This window comes from Amaranthus tricolor, chromosome 3, assembly GCF_026212465.1.
Source record: "Amaranthus tricolor cultivar Red isolate AtriRed21 chromosome 3, ASM2621246v1, whole genome shotgun sequence".
Lineage (NCBI taxonomy): Eukaryota > Viridiplantae > Streptophyta > Magnoliopsida > Caryophyllales > Amaranthaceae > Amaranthus > Amaranthus tricolor.
In genome coordinates this window covers 33,497,577-33,523,603 of record NC_080049.1, presented here as the reverse complement: position 1 = coordinate 33,523,603, position 26,027 = coordinate 33,497,577, and the positions used below count along the sequence as shown (strand labels likewise).

The 26,027-nt window shown below is 31.1% G+C and overlaps 2 protein-coding genes across 4 annotated transcripts; both read left to right on the top strand.

Moving 5' to 3' along the window:
* The first annotated feature begins 321 nt into the window (after positions 1 to 321).
* On the top strand, positions 322 to 4,057 carry LOC130809110 (expansin-A10-like). 2 transcript variants are annotated; one of them, XM_057674745.1, is made up of 4 exons: positions 322 to 475; positions 581 to 732; positions 1,412 to 1,700; positions 3,338 to 4,057. In XM_057674745.1, coding segments are annotated over exons 1-4 (750 nt in total). In that variant the 5' UTR covers positions 322 to 473; the 3' UTR covers positions 3,645 to 4,057. The 2 variants fall into 2 exon arrangements, with proteins under 2 accessions (XP_057530728.1, XP_057530729.1); XM_057674746.1 differs by having other exon boundaries at positions 343 to 475; positions 557 to 732.
* Positions 4,058 to 16,443: 12,386 nt separating this feature from the next.
* On the top strand, positions 16,444 to 26,002 carry LOC130809107 (uncharacterized). 2 transcript variants are annotated; one of them, XR_009040768.1, is made up of 8 exons: positions 16,451 to 16,769; positions 19,085 to 19,154; positions 19,244 to 19,303; positions 20,473 to 20,587; positions 21,583 to 21,698; positions 24,541 to 24,665; positions 24,764 to 24,952; positions 25,286 to 25,426. XR_009040768.1 is itself a non-coding variant. In XM_057674738.1 (7 exons), the coding sequence occupies exons 1-7, from the start codon at positions 16,693 to 16,695 to the stop codon at positions 25,407 to 25,409; spliced, it is 687 nt and encodes a 228-aa protein (XP_057530721.1). In that variant the 5' UTR covers positions 16,444 to 16,692; the 3' UTR covers positions 25,410 to 26,002. The 2 variants fall into 2 exon arrangements, 1 of the variants encoding a protein (XP_057530721.1); XM_057674738.1 differs by lacking the exon at positions 24,764 to 24,952 and having other exon boundaries at positions 16,444 to 16,769; positions 25,286 to 26,002.
* Positions 26,003 to 26,027: the final 25 nt, after the last annotated feature.

Sequence of the window (26,027 nt, the reverse complement as noted above, 5' to 3'; positions counted from 1 at the left end):
CAAGATAATTAACCAACAGTATCATCCCTTAATTAAGAGGGCCAAGCTTATGTGATATAAGATGCAAGCTTGTGATTTTAGTTTCACTCAATTCTTTTTGTTGTATGAACCTTTTTTTTTAAGATATTTTTCGAGTTGAGGGACTTTTTGACCACATCCTTCTTTATAGGTATGAATTGTCGCCTTCCTTCACTCTCCAGATCATGATCATAGTTTTTTATAGACGAGATATACTGGGTAGAATAACGATGATGATTTGTATCATCTCTTAAGCCTTAATAACATTGTTCCCTATTTAAGGACCCGACAATCCAATTGTGTGTCAGTGACAGTGAGTCTCTCAGTCCCTACACCATCTCACTCTTCCTTCTCCCAAACACTCTATTTAATTCCCCCTCTTTCTATTCCCTTTCTCCTCATCTCAACTTCTTTCTTTCCCTTGCCTAGAAACCTCCCACATTTTCCTTCTTAACATGTAAACTTCTCCTCTAACTCTCTTTATTTAATGCTATGATATATATCCCCTATAATAAGTTAAAATGATAAGTAAAATAAGTGTATTTTGGCTTGATTTTTGCAGGAAAATGGTTGATGTTAAAATCTTGTTAGTGGCTGTTTTTGCTTTGTTCTCTTCTGGTGAAGCATATGGTAGATATGGTGGTTATGGTGGTGGAGGGTGGATTAATGCCCATGCTACTTTTTATGGTGGTGGTGATGCTTCTGGCACAATGGGTATGCATGCATCTTATTATACGCCTTATAATCTTTAGCTCTTTCAACACTTCTTACCTCTTTGCTCTTTCCATTGATAAAGTAAACTTGTAACATTAGTTACAACAATAATGTCAAAGTTTTGATTCTAATAATACTAAGCCATCAAATACTAATTAATCAATGTGATAGATAGTTGCTTGTAAATTATAACAAAATTAACAAGCCTCAACCATAACTTAATAAGTTTTAGGCTGAGATCATTTGTTAATATGGTATTAGAGGTTGATGTGATAAGAAAATTATAGTTTTGGATCACATTCAACCCTTTTAAGTTTATAGAGAGTATACGACGTATTCACAACTCTAACCCAACAGACTCTCATGTGAATTAAGAAGCGTGATAATTACATACGACAAGAGTATTAGCTTTTGATTAAGGTTGGTCTTGTCCTAATAACATATATTTATACAGAAATTCTTAATCGATTACTGTAATTTGTAAATCACCAAAAAAGACAAAATAAATACCAATAAAGTAAACAAAATGAAAAAAGATAAATTAAAATTCTAAAAGCTCCAACCTATCAAATTCATCCACATAAGGGTAATTTACCAATATTACAAATCACCATTATTTACCCAGACTATGTCTATTTATATGTCGTTAATTTGTTAAATTCGTTGAAAATGTGAATAGGAGGAGCATGTGGGTATGGAAATCTATACAGTCAAGGATATGGTACAAACACAGCAGCATTAAGCACAGCATTGTTTGACAATGGATTGGCGTGTGGATCATGCTACCAAATAATGTGCACAAATGACCCAAAATGGTGTCTTCCTGGCACAATTACAGTCACTGCTACTAATTTCTGCCCACCAGGAGGTTGTTGTGATCCTCCTCTTCATCATTTTGATCTTTCTCAGCCTATTTTTCAACACATTGCTCAGTACAGAGCTGGAATCATCCCTGTTCTTTACCGCAGGTAGCTTTAATTAATTACCTAATTTATTACTAGTTTGTTATACTAATGATCTCTTTCTGTCCCATTACACTACAACATAATTTACTTGTAGTGTGATATATTTAGTGACATTTAAATTAAATGTAACTACTTTAAATTTTTAATATTATATAGTGGATTTAGTGACATTTATAAGACCTTTAGCAGTATATAAAAAATCATACTAAAGCTTTTTGTGACATAGGATTTAGTGACATTTCTCATAGATGTCACTGTAGACTATAGTAACAATTACATATGCCACTAAAGGCCAAATAAAATATCACTAGATAAACTCTACAGTGAAACTTAAAATAAAAATCAATAACTATTACACAAAAAATATAAATCAGTGGCATTTTTTTAATACCACTAAATTGAACGTCACAAAAAGTTAAATTTTTTATAGTATTAAAATTGTTACATTACCTGTAAAAACTTTTATATTAAGTCATTTGCTCTCTCCGTTGCATCAAAATTCGTTACGTTAATAACATTTATTTTGATAAGTAATATAACAAATTTAAACGGACAGATAAACTACTAATATTTCATTTAACGAATTGGAGAAACGTCGTGTCATGACATGTAGCTCATGAACTTAAGCTACTTTAACTTTTGTATGATATTTTTGTACATTTCTTGATCCAGAAGAAAGAGTGTCTAGTACTGTCTACAAAGTGTGTTACTTAGTATGATGTTTGAAAAGTTGTATGTCGAGACGTACGTACTCTTTTGACTTTGGACATAAATGAACATGCGTAAATGTACGTGAACGAAACTGTAAAGTATTTGGACTTGGGTGGTCCTGTATTGGAGTATTTTATAACCTCAAGAAACTATGTTATAAACTACTTTATATTTATTTATTAATTTATTTATTAAAAATATATGATTTAGGGTGAACTTATTTTAATACCACAAAAATAATATTGGAGTAACTAAAATTATTACCTAGGGTAAGATAAATATTTTAGCTAATTCTTAGACTATAATTGAGCGATAAGTAATTTTCTTTTTGCATTTTTTTTACTAAATCATTATGTGTGCTATATTTTCTAATTTTGTGAAAAAAAAATGTAAATATAGTCATCTATAGTGTCTCAAAAAATGAACGATTTGAAGGAATTAGAAGGGTACAAGGCAATGATGTATGTTAATTAGTGCAGTTTAAGAGATTTGTTAAAATTAATTTTTTTATTTTTTATCTAAATTTATATTTCCCATAAAAAGTTATTATCTTTTGCAAAAAAAAATAAATAAATTAAATAGTGAATCGAAAAGCATTGTTTGAATATATTTTTCCTATCTAGTTGACTGGGCCATCTAGAACAAAATCAAATGATATCGATAATATTTTTAAAAAATGTACTTAATGAGGTTTAAATTCGGATCAATGTTGTCACATAACAAAACTCTATAACTTAACCTGCACATATATTTAAAATTTATACGTATATAATTTTACAATATTGACGGACCATAAATCTGCCCTTGCTAGTTGACACTTGACACACCATCACATTTTAACCTTTGAAGGAATGGGATCGGAGCAACTATAACATTATTATTTTTATTAACTACTATTTTATCATTATCATTTATTTTCCTTTTTGTAGGGTACCATGTAGGAGAAACGGAGGAATAAGATTTACAATCAACGGACACTCCTATTTCAACTTGGTTTTGATCACCAACGTTGCAGGTGCAGGAGATGTCCATGCAGTTGCAATCAAAGGGTCAAGAACAGGTTGGCAAGCCATGTCAAGAAATTGGGGGCAAAATTGGCAAAGTAACAATTATCTTAACGGACAATCCCTATCTTTTAAGGTCACCACCAGTGACGGTCGTACTGTTGTGTCCTACAATGTCGCTCCTCCTAATTGGTCTTTTGGCCAGACCTATACCGGTGCCCAATTCCGTTGATCAACAATATTACCGCCAATTTCATTGTGAAATGAACTTTTTATCATTTCACTAAATTAATCTCCTATTAATCCTCTATTATTATATAATTATAATTATATAATGTGGTTTTGGGACGTAGAACTAGTATATACAATAATATATAATGAAAAATTATATTGTTAGTGTGACCGTATAATTAATTAATTCTAATAAGATTTTTATATACTAATTCGTCCTTATGAGTTTGGCCTAATTAATTATTTTATGTAAGAGTAATTTTATTTATATAGGATAAATATTAAAAAATCGAGGGACTGAGGTTTATTTATGTAGATGAGCATGACTATTGAGCTCTTGTCTCTTATCAAGGTTAACCTTTATTTATTGTAACTGTTTGAGACTTGTGAAATAGAAGTATGTTTTTCCTTGTATTGGTAGAGGTGGATTTTTATTTTTATTTACTATGTAGCCTATATTGTGCTTTTTTATCATTTAAAAAATTTATCGTATATTATGTCCTTTTAAATTTACTACTAAATACAATATTTTAGTAGCAAATTTAAAGGAATGTAAGAACATAACCTTTAACAATTATGCATTTTAATTACCGCAACTAAATAAATATTTTAGTAGCAAATTTCTAACTAAATATAATATTTTAGGATGTAATAGTTTGGATATGGTAAAATTTAGGACATATTACTTAGCTAGCATCATTTTAATTTATTAATTGTTTTCTTTAATAATTATTCGCTCAAGATATTCTAAAAAACACATTAGGATCATTTTTAAGAAGTCAACTGTTATATACTCCCTCCTATTCACCTTAGGTGTTCCATTTACTTTTGAGACACTATTCATTTATCACTCTTAAATTGCATTTTATTATTAATCTATAAGTTAAAACATAGTCATGTGCGATCTTATTTTATCCATTTTGATGTAAAGATTATTATATCAAATTTTAGAATTTTTAATTATACATAACCGATATATTAAGGATTGAATAAGTGCATTGGATATAGTGCATAAAGTAAATGATAAGACACTTAAGATGAATAGAAGGGAGTATAAAAAAGAGTTATCATATATATTTATGTAATTATCGTAAAGTTTAAAAATAAATTTACAATATATATGATATATATTATTGGCTTCAAAATTTAATTTTTGTTTTTAAAAATGTTGAAAACTTATTATAAGTTATGATACACAAATTTGGTTTTTTGGTCGTGTATACTCAAGTGTAAATAAAAATTTATTTGTGCGTGTATATAGTTAATGTACATATAAATTTTATTTTTGAAGGTATTAGAATTTAGTAATAATAATAATAATAATAATAATAATAATAATAATAATAATAATAATAATAATAATACATATTGGCTAATTGTTGGTACTGATTAAATTAAAGATTTCCAACACTTGCAGACATCAATGCTTATGTTTGTCCCAAAAAATATAAAAACTACTGTGTCACATAATCCACACAGCCTTTTTTCCATGCATATGTGACATGTCTCCTAGATTGTACGTCAATCTAATTAATTATTCTACTCCATTCGTTTTTTTTTTCTTTCCATTTGTTTTTTTGCATAATTTTCAATATAAATTTTAAACCTCAATATCTCTAAATATACTTAATAAAAAATTATAAAAAATACACAATAAAAAGTATACGTAGATGAATCTAACAAAATCTCACATGGATATATTTTATCTTTAATATATGTCAAAAACATTAATTAAATTTCTCTCTTCTTAAAGTGGAATATTCCAAATGAGAAAAATATTAGAGAACGAGAGAGTATAAAAAGTCCCCACTCTATTAAATTATAACCATCACCTAATTAGTGGGAGTGTATATCATGGCCCAATATGATGCACGGTATGTGATGTTTATGAAAATTGAATCTTAAATTTTTAATTTAAGATAAATACCAGGAGAATCGATAATGAGAAACAAATGGCATTATTATTTGTCGCCACCCTTTTCATTTTATTACCACCCCTCCTAATGAAATTACGAATTTGCCCCTAATCTTTAAAAATTTACAAATTTGCCATTGAGTTAATAACTTTTCATTTTCATTTTTTTTAAATTTTTTTTAATTATTTTTATTTATATTATTATTGTTATTATTATTATCATAGTTATTATCATTATTATTATTATTATTATTATTATTATAACAGTTATTATTATTACGATTAATAATAATAATAATAATAATAATAATAATACTAATAATAATAATAATAATAATAAAAATAAAATTAATAATAAAAATTAAAATAATAAAAAATTAAAAAAAAATACCAGTCGCACAAAACGTGCGACTGACAGTCGCACAAAGAAGTCGCACGTTTTGTGCGACTGGTATTTTTTTTTATTATTATTATTAATTTTATTATTATTATTATTATTATTATTACGGTTATTATTATTAATTTTATTATTATTATTATTATTATTATTATTAATATTGTTGTTATTATTATTATTATTAAATTATTATTTTTGTTTTTATTATTATTGTTATAACTGATGCAAAAAAGAAAGCATAAAAATTGACAAACACAAAAAACATAGAATTTACGTGGTTCACCAACAATGTGTTGACTAAGTCCACAGGCAGAGGAGAGAAAAATTTTATTACTAGAGGAAACCCAAAATACAAATATTGGCTAAATTATAGAAAATAAGAGTTTATAAATTACTCCAATACATAAAACCTTAGCCAAAACAGATTTTTTTGGGATGATGCAAAACTAATGCCCAAGACTCCTTTTATAAGGAGAAGAATAACAAGCCTTTGTTATTCTTCCGATGTGGGATAATGATAAACATTAATCTTCCAATGTGGGATAATAAAAAACATTAATCTTCCAATGTGGAATAATGACAAACATCAATCTTCCAATGTAAGGTTATGTCTTGAATCCTACATTGGAAGATTGATGTTTGTTATTATCCCACATTGAAAGATTAATGTTTTTCATTATCCCACATTGAAAGATTAATGTTTATCATTATCCCACATTGGAAGATTAATGTTTATCATTATCCCACATCGGAAGAATAACAAAGGCTTGTTATTTTTCTCCTTATAAAAGGAGTCTTGGGCATTAGTTTTGCATCATCCCAAACAAATCTGTTTTGGCTAAGGTTTTATGTATTGGAGTAATTTATAAACTCTTATTTTCTATAATCTAGCCAATATTTGTATTTTGGGTTTCCTCTAGTAATAAAATTTTACACTTTCTTTCTTACATCAATTATAACAATAATAATTAAAACAAAAATAATAATTTAATAATAATAAGGATAACAACCACAATATTAATAATATTAATAATAATAAAATTAGTAATAATAAAAAAAAATTTAAAAAAAAATACAAGTCGCATAAAACGTGCGACTGTTTTGTGCGACTGGCATTTTTTTTTAAATTTTATTATTATTATTATTATTATTATTATTATTATTAATAACCGTTATAATAATAATAATAACCGTAATAATAATAACCGTTATAATAATAATAATAACCGTAATAATAATAATAATAATAATAATAGTAATAATAATAAAATTAATAATAATAATAAAAAAAAAATAAAAAAAAAAAATACCAGTCGCACAAAACGTGCGACTGCTTTGTGCGACTGGTATATTTTTTTTTAATTTTTTTTTTATTATTATTTTTATTATTAATTTTATTATTATTATTATTAGTATTATTATTATTATTATTAATAACCGTAATAATAATAACCGTTATAATAATAATAACCGTAATATTAATAATAATAATAATAATAATAATAATATAAATAAAAATAATTAAAAAAAATTAAAATAAAAAGTTATTAATTCAATGGCAAATTTGTAAATTTTTAAAAATCAAGGGCAAATTCGTAATTTCATTAGGAGGGGGGTGGCGATAAAATAAAAAGGGTGGCGACAAATAAGAATCGGGCAAACAAAAGTAAAGTCTCATGTGAAGAAATTGGTACACACTTTAACTGAGTGTCTAAGATGGACTTGATTCTCTCAATCATTTTATTAAGTATTGAAGCTATCACGTCATGATGAGTAGGCGAGAAATAATATATAATTAAAGGGAATCAATTTGGATTCATGGCAAGGTGATTAATTGCTAAAGTTATTTACTTCATGAGGAGGTTGATGAAAAAGCATAGGAAATGTATGAAGAATTTGCATATGGTGTTTATTGATCTGAAAATTGATTAAGAGTTAATACACATAATTCATGTCGAATGGCTTAAATGATAGTGACTACTGGGTTGATGTGTGATATTTTCGACTAGATTAAACAGTAAATTATATATACAGAGTTGTAATCTCACTTACCTTATTGTATATGAATATAATAGTGTTGGCGTATTGGTTTTTTTTTTTTTTTTTTTTGCTTTTCGATGGTTAAATAGTCAAAAAATGTTTGTCAATGGCTTTTAAATCAGTTGAAAAGCTCACTTTAAGCCAAAATTATAAAGCTACTTATAATAGCTTTATTATTAGCTTTTAATTTTTTGATATATTTTTTCTCAATAAACAACCAATAGCCAACAAATATTTTTTTACCAAGTACTTCTATTTCCATAAAAATAGCTTAAACAACTAATTTAAATAGTTTTAAGCTAATATTTTTAACTAGTCAAATTAGCAAATAACTGCATCTAAAAACCATTTGTCCAATAGGCAGGTAATCAATTGGTGATCAGGATATTGTAAAAACGAGAAATACTTATGAAAATTAAAATGAGGATAAATTAATTATGAGTCTTTGAGGTAAATGGATAAAAAGGATATTAATGAGTACTCCATACGAAAATGAGGGAGCTTATGCCATTTGCAATTTGTAATAATATCATCTGATCTTATAAATTGACAATTGGTTCAAGATTGGGTGAAGTATCACATCTATAATTATGATGTGAACAAATCCATATGAATACATGTGCCATTAATTCATACAAAAGCATAACCTTGGGACTTTTGAATGGTTTTAAAGCATGGGACCAAGTAAAAATCAAAATACAAAACAAAATATAAAAAGGAATCAACAAAAACAATCTTGAAAAAGAAAAATAATATATATCATACTTAAAACTTTTTTTTAATCAAATAAAATTTAATTTATTAGTTGTTATATTACTAGATTATATAATATATTATGATTATGATTTTTGAGTTTTCAAATATTAGTTTAACTTTTAGTTGAGTTGGTCTATTGATATATTACTCCCTCTAATTATTCACATCTAATATCCCATATTGGTTTGACACAAATATTAAGAAAGAGTATTAGGAACCACTCTAAATATGTAGGCAACATGTTATTTTAAGGGTAAATTGGTAAAAATAATGGATACTTTTTAAAATTAAAGTGGAATTTTAAGGGTATATTGGTAAAAAAAAAAAAGGTGTTTCTACTAAGAAATGGTCGAATTTATAAACTAAGTAGGAAATACCTTCAAATTAAGGGAAGTGAGATGATCTAACGGCGGTCGATGGAGTGTCTGCAACAACAAAGAAAGACTAAACCGGGGGCTGGTGTCCCGGAAAGCCTCTCCGATGTTTAAGTCAGATAGAGAAAGGTAATAGTAGGGAACCAGTGTAAGATAATAATTTAGCAGATTAGTCTGAGAATAAGATTCCATACCCTTTTCATGTAGATGAACGAAGTATTTATAGCAATAAGTTGTAGGATTGTAGAGGTAGTTACCTGATCATGCTTGTGTAAGTGGGAATAACGAGTAGTTACTTTATGAGTAATGGGTAGTTATTGGAAGTGGTAGTTTGGGCGTTGACTTATGTATTGACTTTGACCTTTGACTAGGGGTATTTTCGACATTACGGGTATACGAGATATTTGACACGTAACATTGGCCCCACGCATATAGAAGAAGAGAGGACGACCAATTAGAGGAAACAATCTTGGTCTATATGTGAAAGGAAATATTAGGTCATCCAGAGAAAAAATCTCAAATTTTGGATGTTTCAACATTTGGATGTCTCAGAATTTAGAAGTCTCAGAATTTGTGAGATCAGATGTCTCAGACATAGGATAAAATTTTTAGCTTGATTTTAGCCCCCACCTTCCAGGTTGTGCCAACAGGGAGTTCGACTTATAGAAGTCTCGGACCTGAATCAAGACGGCTTGATTTTGGCCCTAACCCTCCAGGTTGGGTCAATAGGGAGTCCGACTTATATAAGTTTCAGTCCTTGATAAAGACTTGGCTTGATTTTGGTCCTAACCTTCCAGGTTGGTTCAATAGAGGGTCCGACTTATAGAAGTCTCGGACCAGGATCAAGACTTGGCTAGATTTTGGCTCCAACTCTCCAGATTGGGCCAATGAGAGGGTCAGACTTATAGAAGTCTCGAACCTGGCAAATGACATAGGTCATTTTGCCCCCAAACCTCCAGTTTGGGCCATTGAGGGGGTCGGACTTATAGAAGTCTTGGACCTGACAAATGACTTAAGTCATTTGGGCCCCAACCCTCCAGGTTGGAGTGATAGGGGTTCGACTTATAGTAGTCTCGGTTCTGAAAAATGACTTAGGTCATTTTGGCCCCAAACCTCTAGTCTGAGGTGATAAAGGTCCGACTTATAGAATCCTCGGGCCTGGCAAATGACTTAGGTCATTTGGGCCACAAACCTTCAGTTTGAGCTGATAGGGGGTCCGACTTATAGAAGTCTCGGACCTGACAAATTATTTATGTCATTTTGGCCACAAACCTCCAGTTTGGGATGATAGGGGGTCCGATATATAGATTTCTCGGACTTGACAAATGACTTAGGTCATTTTGGCCCCAAACCTCTAGTTTGGAGTGATATGGGGTCTGACTTATAGAAGTCTCGGACCTGACAAATGACTTAGGTCATTTGGGTCCCAACCTCTAGTTTGGGGTGATAAGGGTCCGACTTATAGAAGTCTCGGACCTGGAAAATGACTTAGGTCATTTGGGCCACAAACCTCCAGTTTGGGCTGATAGGGGGTCCGACTTATAGAAGTCTCGGACCTGACAAATGACTTAGGTCATTTTGGCCCCAAACCTCTAGTTTGGGGTGATATGGGGTCTGATTTATAGAAGTCTCGGACCTGACAAATGACTTAGGTCATTTGGGTCCCAACCTCTAGTATGGGGTGATAAGGGGTCCGAATTATAGAAGTCTCGGACCTAGCAAATGACTTAGGTCATTTAAGCCACAAACCTCCAGTTTGGGCTGATAGGGGGCTCGACTTATAGAAGTCTCGGACCTGACAAATGACTTAGCTCATTTTGGCTCCAAACCTCTAGTTTGGGGTGATATGGGGTTCGACTTATAGAAGTCTCGGACTTGATGCCCCAACCTTCAGGTTGGAGTGATAGGGGGTTCGATTTATAGAAGTCTTGGACCTGGCAAATAATACTAGGTCATTTTGGCCCCAAACTTCCAGTTTGGGCCAATGAGGGGGTTGTACTTATAGAAGTCTTGAACCTGGAAAATGACATAGGTCATTTTGGCCCCAAACCTCCAATTTGGACCGATAGGAGGTCCGACTCTTAGGAGTATCGGACTTGAAAATGAATTTCATTATTTTTGGCTCCAAACCTCCAATTTGGGCCAATAAAGGTTTGACTCTTAGGAGTCTCGGACCAGGTAATTGACTTAGATGGTTTTGGCTCCAAACCTCCAGTTTGGACCTACATTTCGACTTTCATTTTAGGTGTAAATATTGAGATTTGATTTTTACTTGACCTAAAGGAACTTCATTCCTTTTGACATATTAATAAGGCTCTGAGTTATCAAGTTGAGTGATACTCGCAAGGATCCCACTTTCAAATTAGGTAAAAGTTATTTTAAGATACTTAGACAAATAATAACGCCTAAAATCACTCATTTTAAGGCTAATAATCGCTTAGACAAGCTATTTTGCTTATATACTAAATCTGCACCAAATATGCCTAAGTCAACAATGACTTATTCCTTCAATTATTAAATTCGGCTCTCTTATGGCCAAAACATGTGACCTTTGTCTCGTGATTACAATATAGGTCATTTAATCCATAATATTAGCCCCATGCATAAAGGGTGAAGTTTTGCGAACGAAGATATCGACTTTTATGGAGAAAAATAATCAAACCTCGGTGAATCCATAGAATGCTATGTGGAAACCCTCAGCCCCATGTTCTCAACTTGGGGACTAAGTTGAGTTTGACTTTCAAGCTATATATTCCAGCTTTGATGACGACGACCATATTGCATTGATAACCAATGATGATGATGATAATCGCAAAAGCCGAATTATGATGATAATAATAGTTACGCCGATAATTAAAAGGTGAGTTGATAATAATCATTCACATGGAAAATTATGCACAACATTCAGGATGTGTGCATGCCACTGTGGAGTATAACATTTTGGATACTTCAACGAAATTGCTGCTACCTGCATCAAAGAACCCTTTTATGTTGACAATGAATTATATTTTCCTTCCAAGAAATTCCATTAGTTGACCAATAATTGCAAGTGTCTTGATTTAATATACTCTTGTAATTGATGTTTTGATGAATAGAAGGTAAGAACGACCGAATGATCGTCGACATTGATCTTCTTGTTTCCATATAAGATCACCCAGAAAAAACGTGCAATGAACGCCATCAATGTACCACGCATCCAATAGCAAAAATCAGAGTGCCAAGGAGAGTCGAAAACGAATTCTTTTTCCTCTGAACAGATTGTTCTTCATGAACATGAGGAGGCTCAGGATCCAATGGTAGCGAATCTTTAATGCTTGATAAAGTCAAGTGTGTAAGATTGCGTCACCCTTTTCAGGTAGATAAATGAAGTATTTATAGAATTAAGTTGTAGGATTGTGGAGGTAGTTATCTGATTAATGATAATTTATTGTGATTATGCTTGTGTAAGTGAGAATAGCGAGTAGTTACTTTAGAAATAATAGTTGGTTATTGAAAGTGATAGTTGAGTCGTTGACTTATGTATTGACTTTGACCTTTGACTAAGGGTATTTTCGACATTGCAGGTATAAGAGATATTTGACCCATAACAAGGTATTTTAAATAGTTTTGAGATATTTAAGATGAACTTATCCAAAAGAAAATAGAAGATTTTTCTGAGTTGAAGGGAGTATATTTTATTTATTAGTAAATCTTAATATAACAATTACTTTATATTATTATATAAAAATGAGTATTAAAAAATAACAATTTTTTTTATAAATGCGGATTTTTGGTGGTATATATGAATCAATTGATGATGAAAAAAAAACTATAATTGTTAAAATTATAATAATATTAGCAAATACAATATTTAAAATTTTGGTTGATTAAATTCAAAGTAGAGATAGAGACAAGCCTCAAAGTTGTATGAGCTGCAGTTAGTAATATGCTTAATATATCGTCGGTGTCGCTATTGATAGTGATTGTTATATTTTCTCATATGATATGGATATGTATTGTAATACAGCTCTGCAACACTACTGCTGGTAAGGGTAATTGTCGAGTGTCCACAAACCACACTATGCATTTAAGACAAGGTCCATACACCATACTCATTCACTTCTTTCATTGTAGTACTCCTATAAAATCTATGGAATAACCTACTTTATAAATATCGTCTCTTTTATTGAGTTTGATCATAATGACACAATAATCATAACAATAGTGCACTATTTTTAGAGACTGACACAAATATTAAAAAATAATTTATTTCAAATAGTTAAAACATCTACACGTACTCTTAATTATAAGTTTCTCATTCGCTTTTTGCATGAATTAACAAGGCAGTTTATGAGTTAAATTTTAGGGACTTGAGGCGAAAGATTAATTATGGATCCCTAGGTATAATATATAGATGAAAAAAAATTGATATTACATTTTCATAAAAGAAAAAAAATTGTATACATCTATATATATATATAATTAAACAAAATTCTCCCACAAGATGCAAAAATCACTAATATCAAGGTCTAAATTAAGAGATTCAAGCATACTTTTCTAAACAGATAGTATTACAAGACCATTTAAACGTTCTTATGAAATTGAAGATCTAAAATAATTTTTAAGTATTTTCAACTTTGTAAACCTTCTCTTGGTTAATGTAACGGTAACAAGAACAATTAGTAAAATTTGACTAGTAATAATTGAAACATTAGGAAAACAATCAGCTTTTTTGACCAACTACCAAATATTAAGGATTGATATTACCCCATCTAGCAAAGTCTCAATGATTATCATCGGGTGACTTTAACTTATTTAAATCACATAAAAAAACCAAAATCTATGAAAGATAGTTAGTTGCTCAAATCTTTCCCTAAACAAAGTGATGGTTATATGATATCCACTGAATTTAGAAACTAACTGAATCGAAAATGTTCCCTTGGAGATTATATCACTTCTTCGTGGTCACTTTCATCAAACTGTCTTTTTTGTCCTTTGATAAGGAGTTTAGGAGCAATGGGCAATCAAGTGGCGCGCAGCAAAGGACAAATGATAGGCGGCGGTGGTGGTTGGTCGCTGGTAAAAAAAAAGGTTGATGTGTGAAATTGTGATGTCTGATGAGGTCATTTGAGAAGTTTCTCAAAGTGATATTTTCATTTGAGTCTTTGAGTGAAAAAGGAGATCGAGTTTTTTTTTTTTATTTTTTTTTAATTATATGGGTTTAGGTAGGCTTTTGTTAACCGCACTCTTTTTTATGGGTATGAGTTTTCGTCTTTCTTCCCTCTACAGACCCTGATTATAGTTTTTCTATGAGCGGGATACACTGAGTATGATGATGATGATTATGATAATGATGAGGTTTAAGTAGGCTTTTCGTGCTTTTCTAAGTTTTTTGGTGGATCTTACCAATTGCCACGGGTTCAATTTGCCCTTGTCTTAGGCCGATTCGCGTGAATATATGATTTAAAATATTTCATCATCATATTAATTTGTTAGAAACACTTACTTTAATTATTATATACATACTTTGAAGTGTTATTATCATTTACTTTTTACATGAATGGTTATAAATAAATATTGAAAACTAACTACTTTGAAAGGCTACTTTTGTTCTTAATAGTTTCACATTCTCTTTAAATGGTTAAAATATCTACTTATGCTTTTAAAAAGCTTAATATTAATTGATTGCAAGAAAATCAAGTGTAAATTAATCATCAATATTTTATTTGTTAAACATCTACTTTAGTTCTAAAAATATCTAACTTTGAATAATTAAAACACTTACTATTCTTGAAAGTCACTCGTTGAATTTTTACATGATTATAATACCTATTTTAGTATTTAAAATATTTACTTTGAGTGATTAAAACACTTACATATGCTCTAAAAAGTCAAAATTTTGTTAGAATTCTTACATCCACTTTCATTGTTAGAATACTTCATACTTTCTTCATTTTTGGAAAATTGGGGGTGCATTGCACCTCTTTCCACCTGATTGTGTCCACCAATGTATATATAACTATATAAGTATTATAATGTGATATAATTCTACTTTTTAAATTTATAATAAAAATTTATATAGAAACTCATGTAATGTACGAACTTGATAACATAAAAGTACATATAATCAAAAAATTTTAAATACATTCACATAATTGTATGTTATCAATATATACAATTATAATGTTTAATATTTGTGATTGTTTTTTTTTGAAGGGATAATATATTGTGATTTAAACGAAAGAAACTTAGTTGTTACCATAAACATCAATTAAAGTAATCATATTTTGTAAGACAAATATAGGTAATCTTCCAACAATAACGTTATGATAATTATTCTTTGTTATAGTCAAAATATTTTGGTTCATAAAATATCTTTTTCTTCTTGACAAAATATTTTGGAATTTTAATTTTGATTAAGAAACCTTTTTAATAAGCTAATACTTTTAGGAGTGTAAAAGAATAAATTTATATTCTAAAAAATTTGAATTGGAGATTTTATATAGATTTTAAATTCAGAGTTAATATATATTATAAGAAAGTTTAAAAGAACATTTGCCTTGTAATTTCAATTCAAGCAATAGCTGTATTTCAATGTGGCAAATTTCTATAAGGTTATTATTTGAAATTTTTTAGTCTTTTTATTAAATTATATGATATGATGATATAATATAATATTATGATTCTAATCTTTAGATTTCATAGTGATTAAAACACTCTCAACCAATTGTTTGTTTTAAGGTGAGAACTGAGACTTTTAGGTTGAATCTGAAAAGTTTATTATTTGATTAATCAAAAAGCCTATATTTTGTTTATAGAAAATGAGAAATTTAGAATATTAAGGAATACTATTTTGGTAAGCTAAAGAATAATCCCACAAAAAAATATTTTGGAAGAAGGTTGATAATTGATATTACTCCATTCTATTCACCTTAGGAGTCCTATTTGACTTTTTACGGATTTTAAGGAGAGTCAAAAGTGGGACTCTAAGAGTAGGAAAGAAAATTAGTATGGGTAATGGAGGGTATAATTAAAAATAGGATAAAGTTACTAAGGGCATAAAAGTCAAAAACCCATGCTAAAAATAGAAATGGGACAATTAAGATGATTTGACCATAAAAGAAAATGAGACATAAGAGAGAGTACTTCAGTACTATATAAGTGGTTGAAATTTAAAAGTTACCTGAAATTTATAATTTTATATTATATTTTAATATATAAGGTAAAAATTTGTAATTCTTATTGTAATTATCAGCCCTTGTAATAAAGACAATTTGTTTTCATTCAAGTTTCATCTCAAGTTTATTTATACATCGTATAATTCTCATTCCGTGGAAATAGTATATAAGACAAGTTCTCATAACTGAAAAAATATCGGCAAATGCATAAACCCTAACGACATCGGATTAGTAATTTTATACCTCAACATTTTCGGAGTGTTTTATAATTTCTGTGTTTTTGTTTTACTTTAATTAAAAAGTCAATAGTTGATCTGGGAGTACAAACAGCAAACTTCATAGTGTATCTCAAGTTCTAAGTTCATCATCCTGGTTTGCAAATTGCAATCCCATCTATTGAGAGGCAAAAAATGACGATGTTTCACTTCTTCAATTGTGCTATCTTGACATTCGGCCCTCATTTCGTTTACTATTCCGCTACTCCTTTGTAAGTCTTTTATTCCTTTCAATTTCTTCTGATTATCTCATATGTTCGACATCAGATCTTAGACAAAACAAGTTTAATCCCTTTTTCCCTCATAAAATTTGATGGGTTTGTTTATAGATACTTGTTTCAATGACTTTGTGTAGAAAATTTTGCCTTTACTTTGATTAGATAGTGTATATGGATCTGTTTGGTTCTTGATTTATCACTTGGGTTTTGTTTAACCGATTAGAATACCTAAATGATGCGATCTTTTGATTGATTTATCGTTTGTCAACGAACTTTTATCACATTTTAGTGCACAATCTATGCGCTTGATTGATTGAATTATTATCTTTTGTTTATCTGCTGTTGGGTCATGGGTTGATGGTGATTGGTAAGCTTTTTTGGATAGTACTCCCTCCGTCCCTCATAAATTGCAACAATAGAATTTTGCCCTAGTTAATAGAGTTGAAACGTGTGAATGAGAATAAAATAAAGTGGCACAAACTTTTCCATCAAAGGAAATTGTAGCAAAGTAGAAGGGATGGATCTAAAAAGAAATTGCAACAATCTCTCAGGACAAAGGAAGTAAGTGTTATGTTATTCGAGTCTTTAGGTGCTTACTATCTTGTATCTTTGCTAAAGGGTGTTAGCAGCAACCTTATCACTAACTAGGATAAGGTTGCTATAAGCCTACAACAGACTCCCAAATCTTGCCCATAGGAACCATTTAATGGTGTTGGGGTAATGGAGTGGAGAAGCTTTGTGTGTGTGGTTGGCTGAGTCTTTCTATGAGCGTGGGATTAGAGTGCTGGTGTTCAATCTGTAAGTTGGACAGTGTTAGAATAAATTTTTGGATAAGATAGCAAGTGTTAATGTTACTTATTTTGCCACTACCTAATTTGATGTATTGTTATTATGTAATAAATCTGGCCATCTGGTTTTGGTTAGGGTTTCTTGGATTTTATTAAGGATGCAAAACGATATTATATTGTGCATACTTGCAAATTATGTTGTTGATAGTGGATGTTGAATATCTATTTTTTTAACAAAAACTTGTTCTTTTTCATTGTATTGTCTCCCTGCAGAATGAAAGTTTGTAAGGTAAAAAATTTTGATCAAAAACTGGTCATTATGTTTAGTGTTGGTAACAAAAACTTTAATACGTGCTCTGCTTTTGTTTTTGGATAAGTAGAGATACAAAGGAAATGGAAGGAAGGGAAGGGTAGGGGGAGTGATCAGCGATGCATTTTCCTTCGAACCTTCCTTGTAGTTGGAATTTGGAAATCTTTGTTTTTTTACAATATATGAAAAACTCACTTGTCTAATTCCCATTGCATCTAATCTAAATAAAGAAAACCTTCCTTATACATCCTTTATTTTTCTTTCCTTTCATTTCCCTCATTTCAAGCACGTTGCAATTGTTAGTGATGGGCTAGGTATATGTATGTGCATTGAGTTTATGTTCTTTTTAAAATTTATTTGATCTCTACTTCAACAATAATTACTTTCATCTCAACCAAACTAAGTATTGAAAATAGTTTAATTCAAACAAAAAAAAGATGTCTTTTGGACCTTTTTAATTCATTTTGTTTTGGGGAGCAATCTCTGTAAATTTTTAAAAATTATGTATCACGTATTCATCAGTTGTTTCATTTTTGTTACATGTTAACAACATTCATCATATAAGGTATCTAAAAAATGTGGTCGTCGTTTTTTTTCAAAATCTTTTAAAAGGAGTTGCTCCAAATGTGAGCCATGCTTAATTGATTTTTTTCCAGTAGGCTTGACAAATGTATGCAATGTAAGTGGTGGTATGAATATTTTTTTAAGACATTTACTTTGTAAGCATGTGTTAAGAGGCGCTATTGTATACCAAAAGATCCAAACAACAAGCAACATTCCTTTACCCCTGAAACAAAGGAGGTTTTTTCCGATTGATCATTGGTAACAAATATCATTTAAAACTTATCTTAAATAAAAAATGTACATGATTTAATGAGCGGTTTTACTTAAGTTTATTATAGTTTGAAACCAAAGAATTATCAATCTCTGTCCCATCAATATTTGGTGAAAAAGACATCAAAGCTATTTGGTCGTAGATGGCATATTAGCTAGAATATACTTGGGTATTTTTAGTTGCTACATTGGACCAATATAACTCACACAATTTAGTCAAATGTTGCAAGCAAAAAGAACCATTAGAAGTATTTACCAATGCTATTGTAACAAGATGGAAGTGTATTTATTTATTTATTTATTTTAGAACTCAATTATATTTAGGATGCTAGTTGTGATGGTATATCTGATAATTCTTTTGGTACCATTTTGAGCAGATCCGAGTATGACACAATTGGGACATCTATCAAGACTGCCATTGTTTATCTTGTTACGGCTTTAGTGAAGGTTTGTTCACATTTCATGAATCACTTTTTTCTTCCGGAAAATAGTGATTTTTTTTACTCTTCTGATGATATTCTTTCAATGGATTGCAGCTTGTTTGTTTGGCAACCTTTCTGAAGGTATCAGATAGTGAAAACTTTGATCCATATCAGGTATACCCTGCTTTTTTACTCTCTTGAACAAGGTTTGTGCACGTGTTTCTCTCTATACAATGTACCTTGTAGTAGACACATATTCATGCAATGTAAATAAAGGGAGGGATGAAGAAAACAGGGAAAGAAGGATTCATTCAAGATTCGTTTTGAATATTCTGTTCTCAAACACAGATTACATTTTATTCACTTTTCATCTAGGAAGGATAAGCTCAAGCCTCAAAAATTTAAACTGATTTCTTGAATCGTTTGAGTTACCTTTAGGTTGCAAGAGTGGTGAATGATTCCCTAATGTTCATCCAAACAAAAACTGTAAAGATAGCATGAGTTTTTATAAGGAGGACCGTTCTTTTCCTTACTATCACTCAAATAACTTGATGAAAATGGGAACCCTGATTCCAATCTTTCAACTGTGTCGATTCACTTTTCAAAAAGCACCACAAAGATTAAGCCAATGCTAAACTCTTTAATTGGTCTTTCATAATTTTTCAAACAAACCAATAATAGTTGAACAAGCTTTATGCTTTACTTTTCTTTTTATTCAAGCATGCTAAATTATGAATAGTCCATATTTAGTATAATTAATTTCTAGAATAGATGCAAGATAAAAAAAAAATCGCTTGGGAATATATCCTTGCTGCATTAAATGACTCCATCCTACACTAACTAGGAAAACTAGTGCTAGCTTGAAGCCTAGTAAGTTTCTAAAATCAAATTTGATTTCCGACCAGTTTTGAATCAAATCGTGAAATGCTTCCATGTTTCATGGAGCCCAAGTATATGTTCTCCCATGCATGTACTAGTGCTCTAAGATGTGACAATCAAAGTCTAGTAAGCTGTCCTGTGTAAGTATTATGGTGTATCACGTCAATCTAAATTTTATACTATTTTAAATATTCTGGATTGCCTAGCATTAGTTGTGTTTAGGAATTCAATTATACATGAACCTTCCTTTGTATATTTGTATGCTTGATTGCTCTTGCGTGTTTTTTTTTCTTTATTGTTAGTTATTTTGTTCCGAGGAGGGTATATGTTGTACAATTCAAGCTATCGGCTTTAAATTTTGATCATAACATTTAGTGATTTCTTTTATCCCTCTTATGTTTTCAATTTGATCTCAAATATGGCCTAAGCTGGGCAAGCTCCATTTCTTTTGTATCTTTTTCTAGGAACTCTTAAAAGCATCAATCGGTTTTATAGATGTTGCGGGGCTATACTTCGCCCTGACTCAACTGACACACAGGAATATCTCCCAAAATCACAAATTTCAAGCTGTTGGTCTTGGTTAGTGATATTGAACCTTGCTATCTCTCACTTTTGTGCCATCTGTGCTTCATTGTTTTCCATAGGATATATGTAGTTGATTTGTTATATTTTAGAAGTTTCCATGTTAGATGCTCTGTTTCATGGTTGTTAATATTCATGCAGACGTAGGTTGAATTTATTTGTACAATTCGTACTGTTAGTGGCAGGGGCAAAGAGCATAGGGATTGAAGTGATGTTCACATATCAATTTTTACACATCTATTTGCTCTCTTTGCTTTTTATTCATTTGTAGACACTTCTATGTTTCTTTTAACTAGTTTTTGTATCTTGAAATCTAGTTTAATCTATCTTTTTTGTTATGGGAGTGTTTGGAAAAAGACTTTTGTGTTGACTTTTTGATTGATTTTTGGCTTTTGGCATGTTAGTTCATGGTTGATCAAAAAGCCAATAAAAGTTTTTGAAATATGGCTTATCACCTTGGTGAAAATCTAAGTTTTAAGTCAATGAAACAGTTTCTATGCTTGGCTTTTTCCATTGGCTTTTGGCTTATTGGCCTCTTTTTTTCCTTTCAAATTTTACCGAACATCTCCCTAAACAGGTGACTTATCCGGTTAGCTTTAAAGTCAACAAAAACCTTTTAGCCGGTCAAACAAATTAACTGTAAAAGGCAACACCCCCATTTGTTCCCTTCTGGAATAGTAAATGGTAGTGTCCTAAATAATTAATGTTCATGTTGTCCATTTGAATCTGAGTTCAGGAGTTATACCACCCAGTTTCTCTTTTAGCTTTAATAATTATCAGCGACAAAGGTTTTCTAGGGAATGGTCCCCAAGACAATATTCAAATTTCCCAAAAGATTGCCATCTAATTGTTATTAGTGAGGGGATCCTGAAAAATTCAATTGTTCCTGTCTCTGGCACTGCTTTCCTTCAAACGCTCTTTGGTGAGGGTATTATGACAGACATAACATCTGTTTTTTATCTGGCTTATGAATTGTTTACTTCTATCTTCAGGATGGGCTTTTGCCGATGCGGTTTTGCATAGATTAGCGCCTCTTTGGGTGGGTGCCAGGGGATTGGAATTTACCTGGGATTACATCCTCCAGGGTCTCGAAGCAAATGCCAATCTGGTACATTTTCTTCTTTAATCCACCATGCTGCCATACAATTTTATGAAAAATGTAACATGTCCTGGTTGGGACTTGGAGTTTTGTGGCGTCTTCAATACTTGTCAAATAGTAGATTATTAGATAGTGCCCGTGCGATGGACGGCTTTTTACATTTTCTGACATATTTGTATAAACTAAAAAATTAAAATTTTTAGAAAACAATAAAGTCAAAGATATAAACATTAGGCATGATAACAATGACATCATCATTGAATTTTTAAAGGGAAAATTAGAGGTTGTGACACGTAAGCAATTTTAAAAAGTGGTGATGTCAGCATTGTTTTGTTTTAGTAATAATTATAGAATTATAGAATTATATAGGAAAAATTGTTCAGAATAATCCAACCTTTGTCTATTTTCCCTATAATAATCCCAAGTATTTATTAACCATGAATAATCCCATGTATTGGTATTTGTTTCCATTGCCATACCTAGATTACCTGTTACCGGGTATGTTATAATCCATGTTTACTATATTAAATCCCACTCCTCTCATCTAACTTTTTTCTCCCTCCCACTTTCTTACCTTTCTTTCATTTTTCTTACTCACGGGAAGAGAGCCAAACAACAATTACTCACGAGAACCAGTCTAAGTTGGCTAAGATCCTTGATGTTTATGAAGCTTGATTGTCAAAATCTAAGTACTTAGTTGATTATTTCACCTTAGCTGATCTTCAATACTTGCCCGGTTTATAGACCTTGACGGTTACTCAAATTAGCAAGTTTTTGATGAAAGGCCTTATATGTTTCAATGGTAGATTGATGTTCTTGTACTTGATCTTCAGACATGAATTGATTATCATGATCATCTGGACTGCACTCCTTATCATCGTCATAAATCATCATCTTAAAATTATACAAATTCATCATTTGCTTTTCATCCCCTTCTCCCCTTCTCTCTTTCTTTATCCTCACCTGAAGGTGTGCTTTTGTTTTTAACTACTTTTTCTGAATTCTTCAACTTGTTTTTCTCATAATTTTAAATTCTCAGTTTTTAAATTTAACTTGCTTATTTTATAGGAAAAATTATTGTGAATAATTGAATCTATTTTCCATTACCTAAAGGTAACCCCACTTCTTGAAAGTTTAATAATAATCCAATCTTTGCTTTCAGTTTGTTGCCAATGGACCCTTCAATAAAATGACCTGCTATATCAGGTTGCGTCTCATCTTCTTCCTTCTTTATAATAATTCAATCAATTTCTCATTACCGGCCAATAATCCCACCTTGAAAATTTTTTGTAATAATCCAACATTTGCTTGCATTTTGTGCCAATGGACCCTTCAAGAAGCTAAATAAAATTGCTATTATTTCCCAAGCTTATGAAGTTGATCATTGCATAAATAGTAATTGTCTTTACATACATATCCCATCAACTAGGGGTGTTCAAAAAATCCGACCTGCTGACCCAAATCCTAAATGGCGGGCCAGATTTTTTTAAAAATAATATAATCAGGGTTGTTCACCCGACGTGCGTTCACCGGGTTGGGTCATGGGCTACAACATACATTGAGTCGGGTACCCGCCAACCCATTATGTATTATCTTTATCAAGTTGAAATTTACACGTTAAACTTTTATAATCAATATAATTATAAAAAATCAATAATAGTCGTATGTTTTTCACTTCCCTTAAAAGTATATTACTCCTTTAAATCAGTGACAAAGAGAAATTGATTATTTTAAAAATCGTAGATTGTTTGATAATAATTGATGAGAAAATGTGTTAAAGAAATTAAAAAAGACTTAACATGTATGGATGGGATATGTTGAATTATTATAAAATAGTGGCAAAGAGAAATTGAGTATTTAGCTTCTTGAAAGGTCCATTGGCAACAAAATGAAAACAAAGGTTGGATTATTAAAAAATTCAAAAGATGGGATTATTCGCAGGTTTAGGAAATATATTGGATTATTATAATGAGAGGTAACCTGATATAGCAGGTCATTTTCTAAAGGGTCTATTGGCAACAAACTGAAAGCAAAGATTGGATTATTAAAAAAAATTTCAAAAGGTGAGATTATTGGTAGGTAGTGAAAAATAGGTTGGATTATTCAAAACATTTTTTTCCATTTTATATTGCCTTAATTTGTATTGGTATTGGGAATTTCCATATGGCTTTTGTGCAAAATTTATGTATAATATTGTAGGTCACATTGCTAGTACAAAGGTGGGCAAGAAACAATCAATATTAGTTTATGTAGATTGAGTGAGAACTGAGAAGGGCCTAAAAAGAAAAGTTTGATTTATTTGGGAGGAATGTATTGACATTGCCTACAAAATCCCCCACTAGAGATGGATTGCCCACCGATACAAGAGTATGAATTGTGACTTAATTGGACCAGCTTCTGCAGTGGAGTGTTGTTGATGTTTACATGTAGGAAAAGGAATTTGGCCATTACTGGAAGTGGTGGTGATGGTAGCCATTGTTAAGTTTAGGAGGATGGGAAATGGGTTATCGATTTTATTTTTTTCCCTTTTCTTTTTTTGATGAAAATAACCTGTGATAGCAGGAAAAATTTTTGCTAGTCAATATAGGTAAACACTTCATAAAGTTGGGATTATTAAGGGTTAATCAAAAGGTTGGATTATTGTAGGAAAATGGATGAAAGATGAGATTATTCTAAGTACATTTTCCAATTATATATGGATTGGTGATTGATGGTATTATGATGTTATCATTATCCCAAAATCCCCCACGGTTTAGGGGACAGAAAGGACTTGTAGACGTTTGCGTTTACCTTGTACCTTGATTTCATTGTTTTCTTCATTCCTTCATTAACTCCGGGTTTCTGTTCACAGGTATTGACTATATCTCTTGCTGCGTTGGGGTCATTGATGTGGCTCAGGAAAAACAAGCCGAAGACACTGATACCTATTATATATTTATGTGCTGGTATAGTAGCCACCATGCCGTCTATCACAAGGTTGGTTTAATACTCTTGTTTATTGGTCTAGGTGCTCATTTTTAATGATTGGAAGATTGTGATAACGTGACCTGTTTATCCAATGAAATCATCTGCAGATTAGATATTTGCTTAAATATTTCGTGAATAGAAGACCCATCTTTAATCCACTGAACTGAATGCCTCAAGAAAATGCAAAACAACTATCGAATCCCAATTTTCACCACCTAGAAGCTTTACTTAAAAACAACATTGTGTCTCACCAGTCATGAGTGACCAAAATGTGGCTGGTGGAGGCCTCTCTATTCGTAAGTTTCCCCGCATATTTTTGTAGACCGTTCATGTGAATTTATCCAATTGCCTTAAATGGAAAAATTGTCTCATTTTTTGTCTAGCCCATCTACCCTTGTCTCACCTACACGATCTTCCTAAAAAAGCATCTCGAAAGGACAAAGGTGTATCTTTTGGTATTGAATGCATATTTTTTGAAAGTAACTTATGATGCGTTTTTACTTCTACATTAGTAAAAGTATAAAAAATGGAAGAAATATTAAAAATCACGACAGATACTCAAATTGTTGTAGTTTCCAATCATTACACTAATTCTTCCTCATGTATCTACTACATTGTGTGTTTTGCAGCTATTTGCGGCGTGGTATGGGATGGCAGTTTCCTGAAGTTGTTGGCTTTCAGTTGGTCACTTCTTTGTTGATCGCTTTCATTAGCTGGCAACTCTTTGCCGCATGTCAAAGACCATCGTTTTAAATGGCGTTGAAATGCTCGTTCTATGCAGCCAATGATCGGCAGTGGGACTTGAAGTCCCGGAAATATGCCATTTTGACATGTATTCGACAGTTCTCCCTTTTGGAGCTTAAGTTGTGTCTTTATTTCTTGGAATTTTGTCCGAAACTGGCTTGGCAGTAGTAGTTAGCTAGGTTTGGAAGTCGCTGCTAGGTCCTTTCAACACGAGACATTTGCGATTTACGAGGGAAGATGCAGTTGGTAAGGTGGATTCACATACAATTCCGAGTAACAGAGCAGGACGTTCGCTTTTGATTTAATTAGTTTCTCTACTCGACACTAGACACTAGCCAGGCACTTGTCTTGTTTTGGATGATCATTGTTTGCTTCAAATATCTAGATTGCAGAATTGTGTTTTTTTTTTTTCCTTTTGGCCTTTGCTAGCCACTCTGAGATATTTGTAACTGCATTTACCAAGCTCTCTTGTGTTGTATGCAATATGCACTACAAGTCTGCAACACATTTAGCTTCTTAAGTTTTGTGACTATAATCTTTCAATATATAGAAATTAGACTTTCACCCATCATTAAAATTTATCTCTTTTGGCCAAAATTATCTAAATTAAATAATGAAGTAAATAAA

Bases quoted from the DNA above. Each gene is read 5' to 3' on its own strand.
- LOC130809107 (XM_057674738.1), top strand. From the start codon at position 16,693: ATGACGATGTTTCACTTCTTCAATTGTGCTATCTTGACATTCGGCCCT. The intron at 16,770-19,084 runs GTAAGTCTTTTA...CATTTTGAGCAG, and splicing joins TACTATTCCGCTACTCCTTT to ATCCGAGTATGACACAATTG. The intron at 24,666-25,285 runs GTTGGTTTAATA...TGTGTTTTGCAG, and splicing joins ACCATGCCGTCTATCACAAG to CTATTTGCGGCGTGGTATGG.
- LOC130809110 (XM_057674745.1), top strand. The intron at 733-1,411 runs GTATGCATGCAT...AAATGTGAATAG, and splicing joins TGATGCTTCTGGCACAATGG to GAGGAGCATGTGGGTATGGA. The intron at 1,701-3,337 runs GTAGCTTTAATT...TCCTTTTTGTAG, and splicing joins ATCCCTGTTCTTTACCGCAG to GGTACCATGTAGGAGAAACG.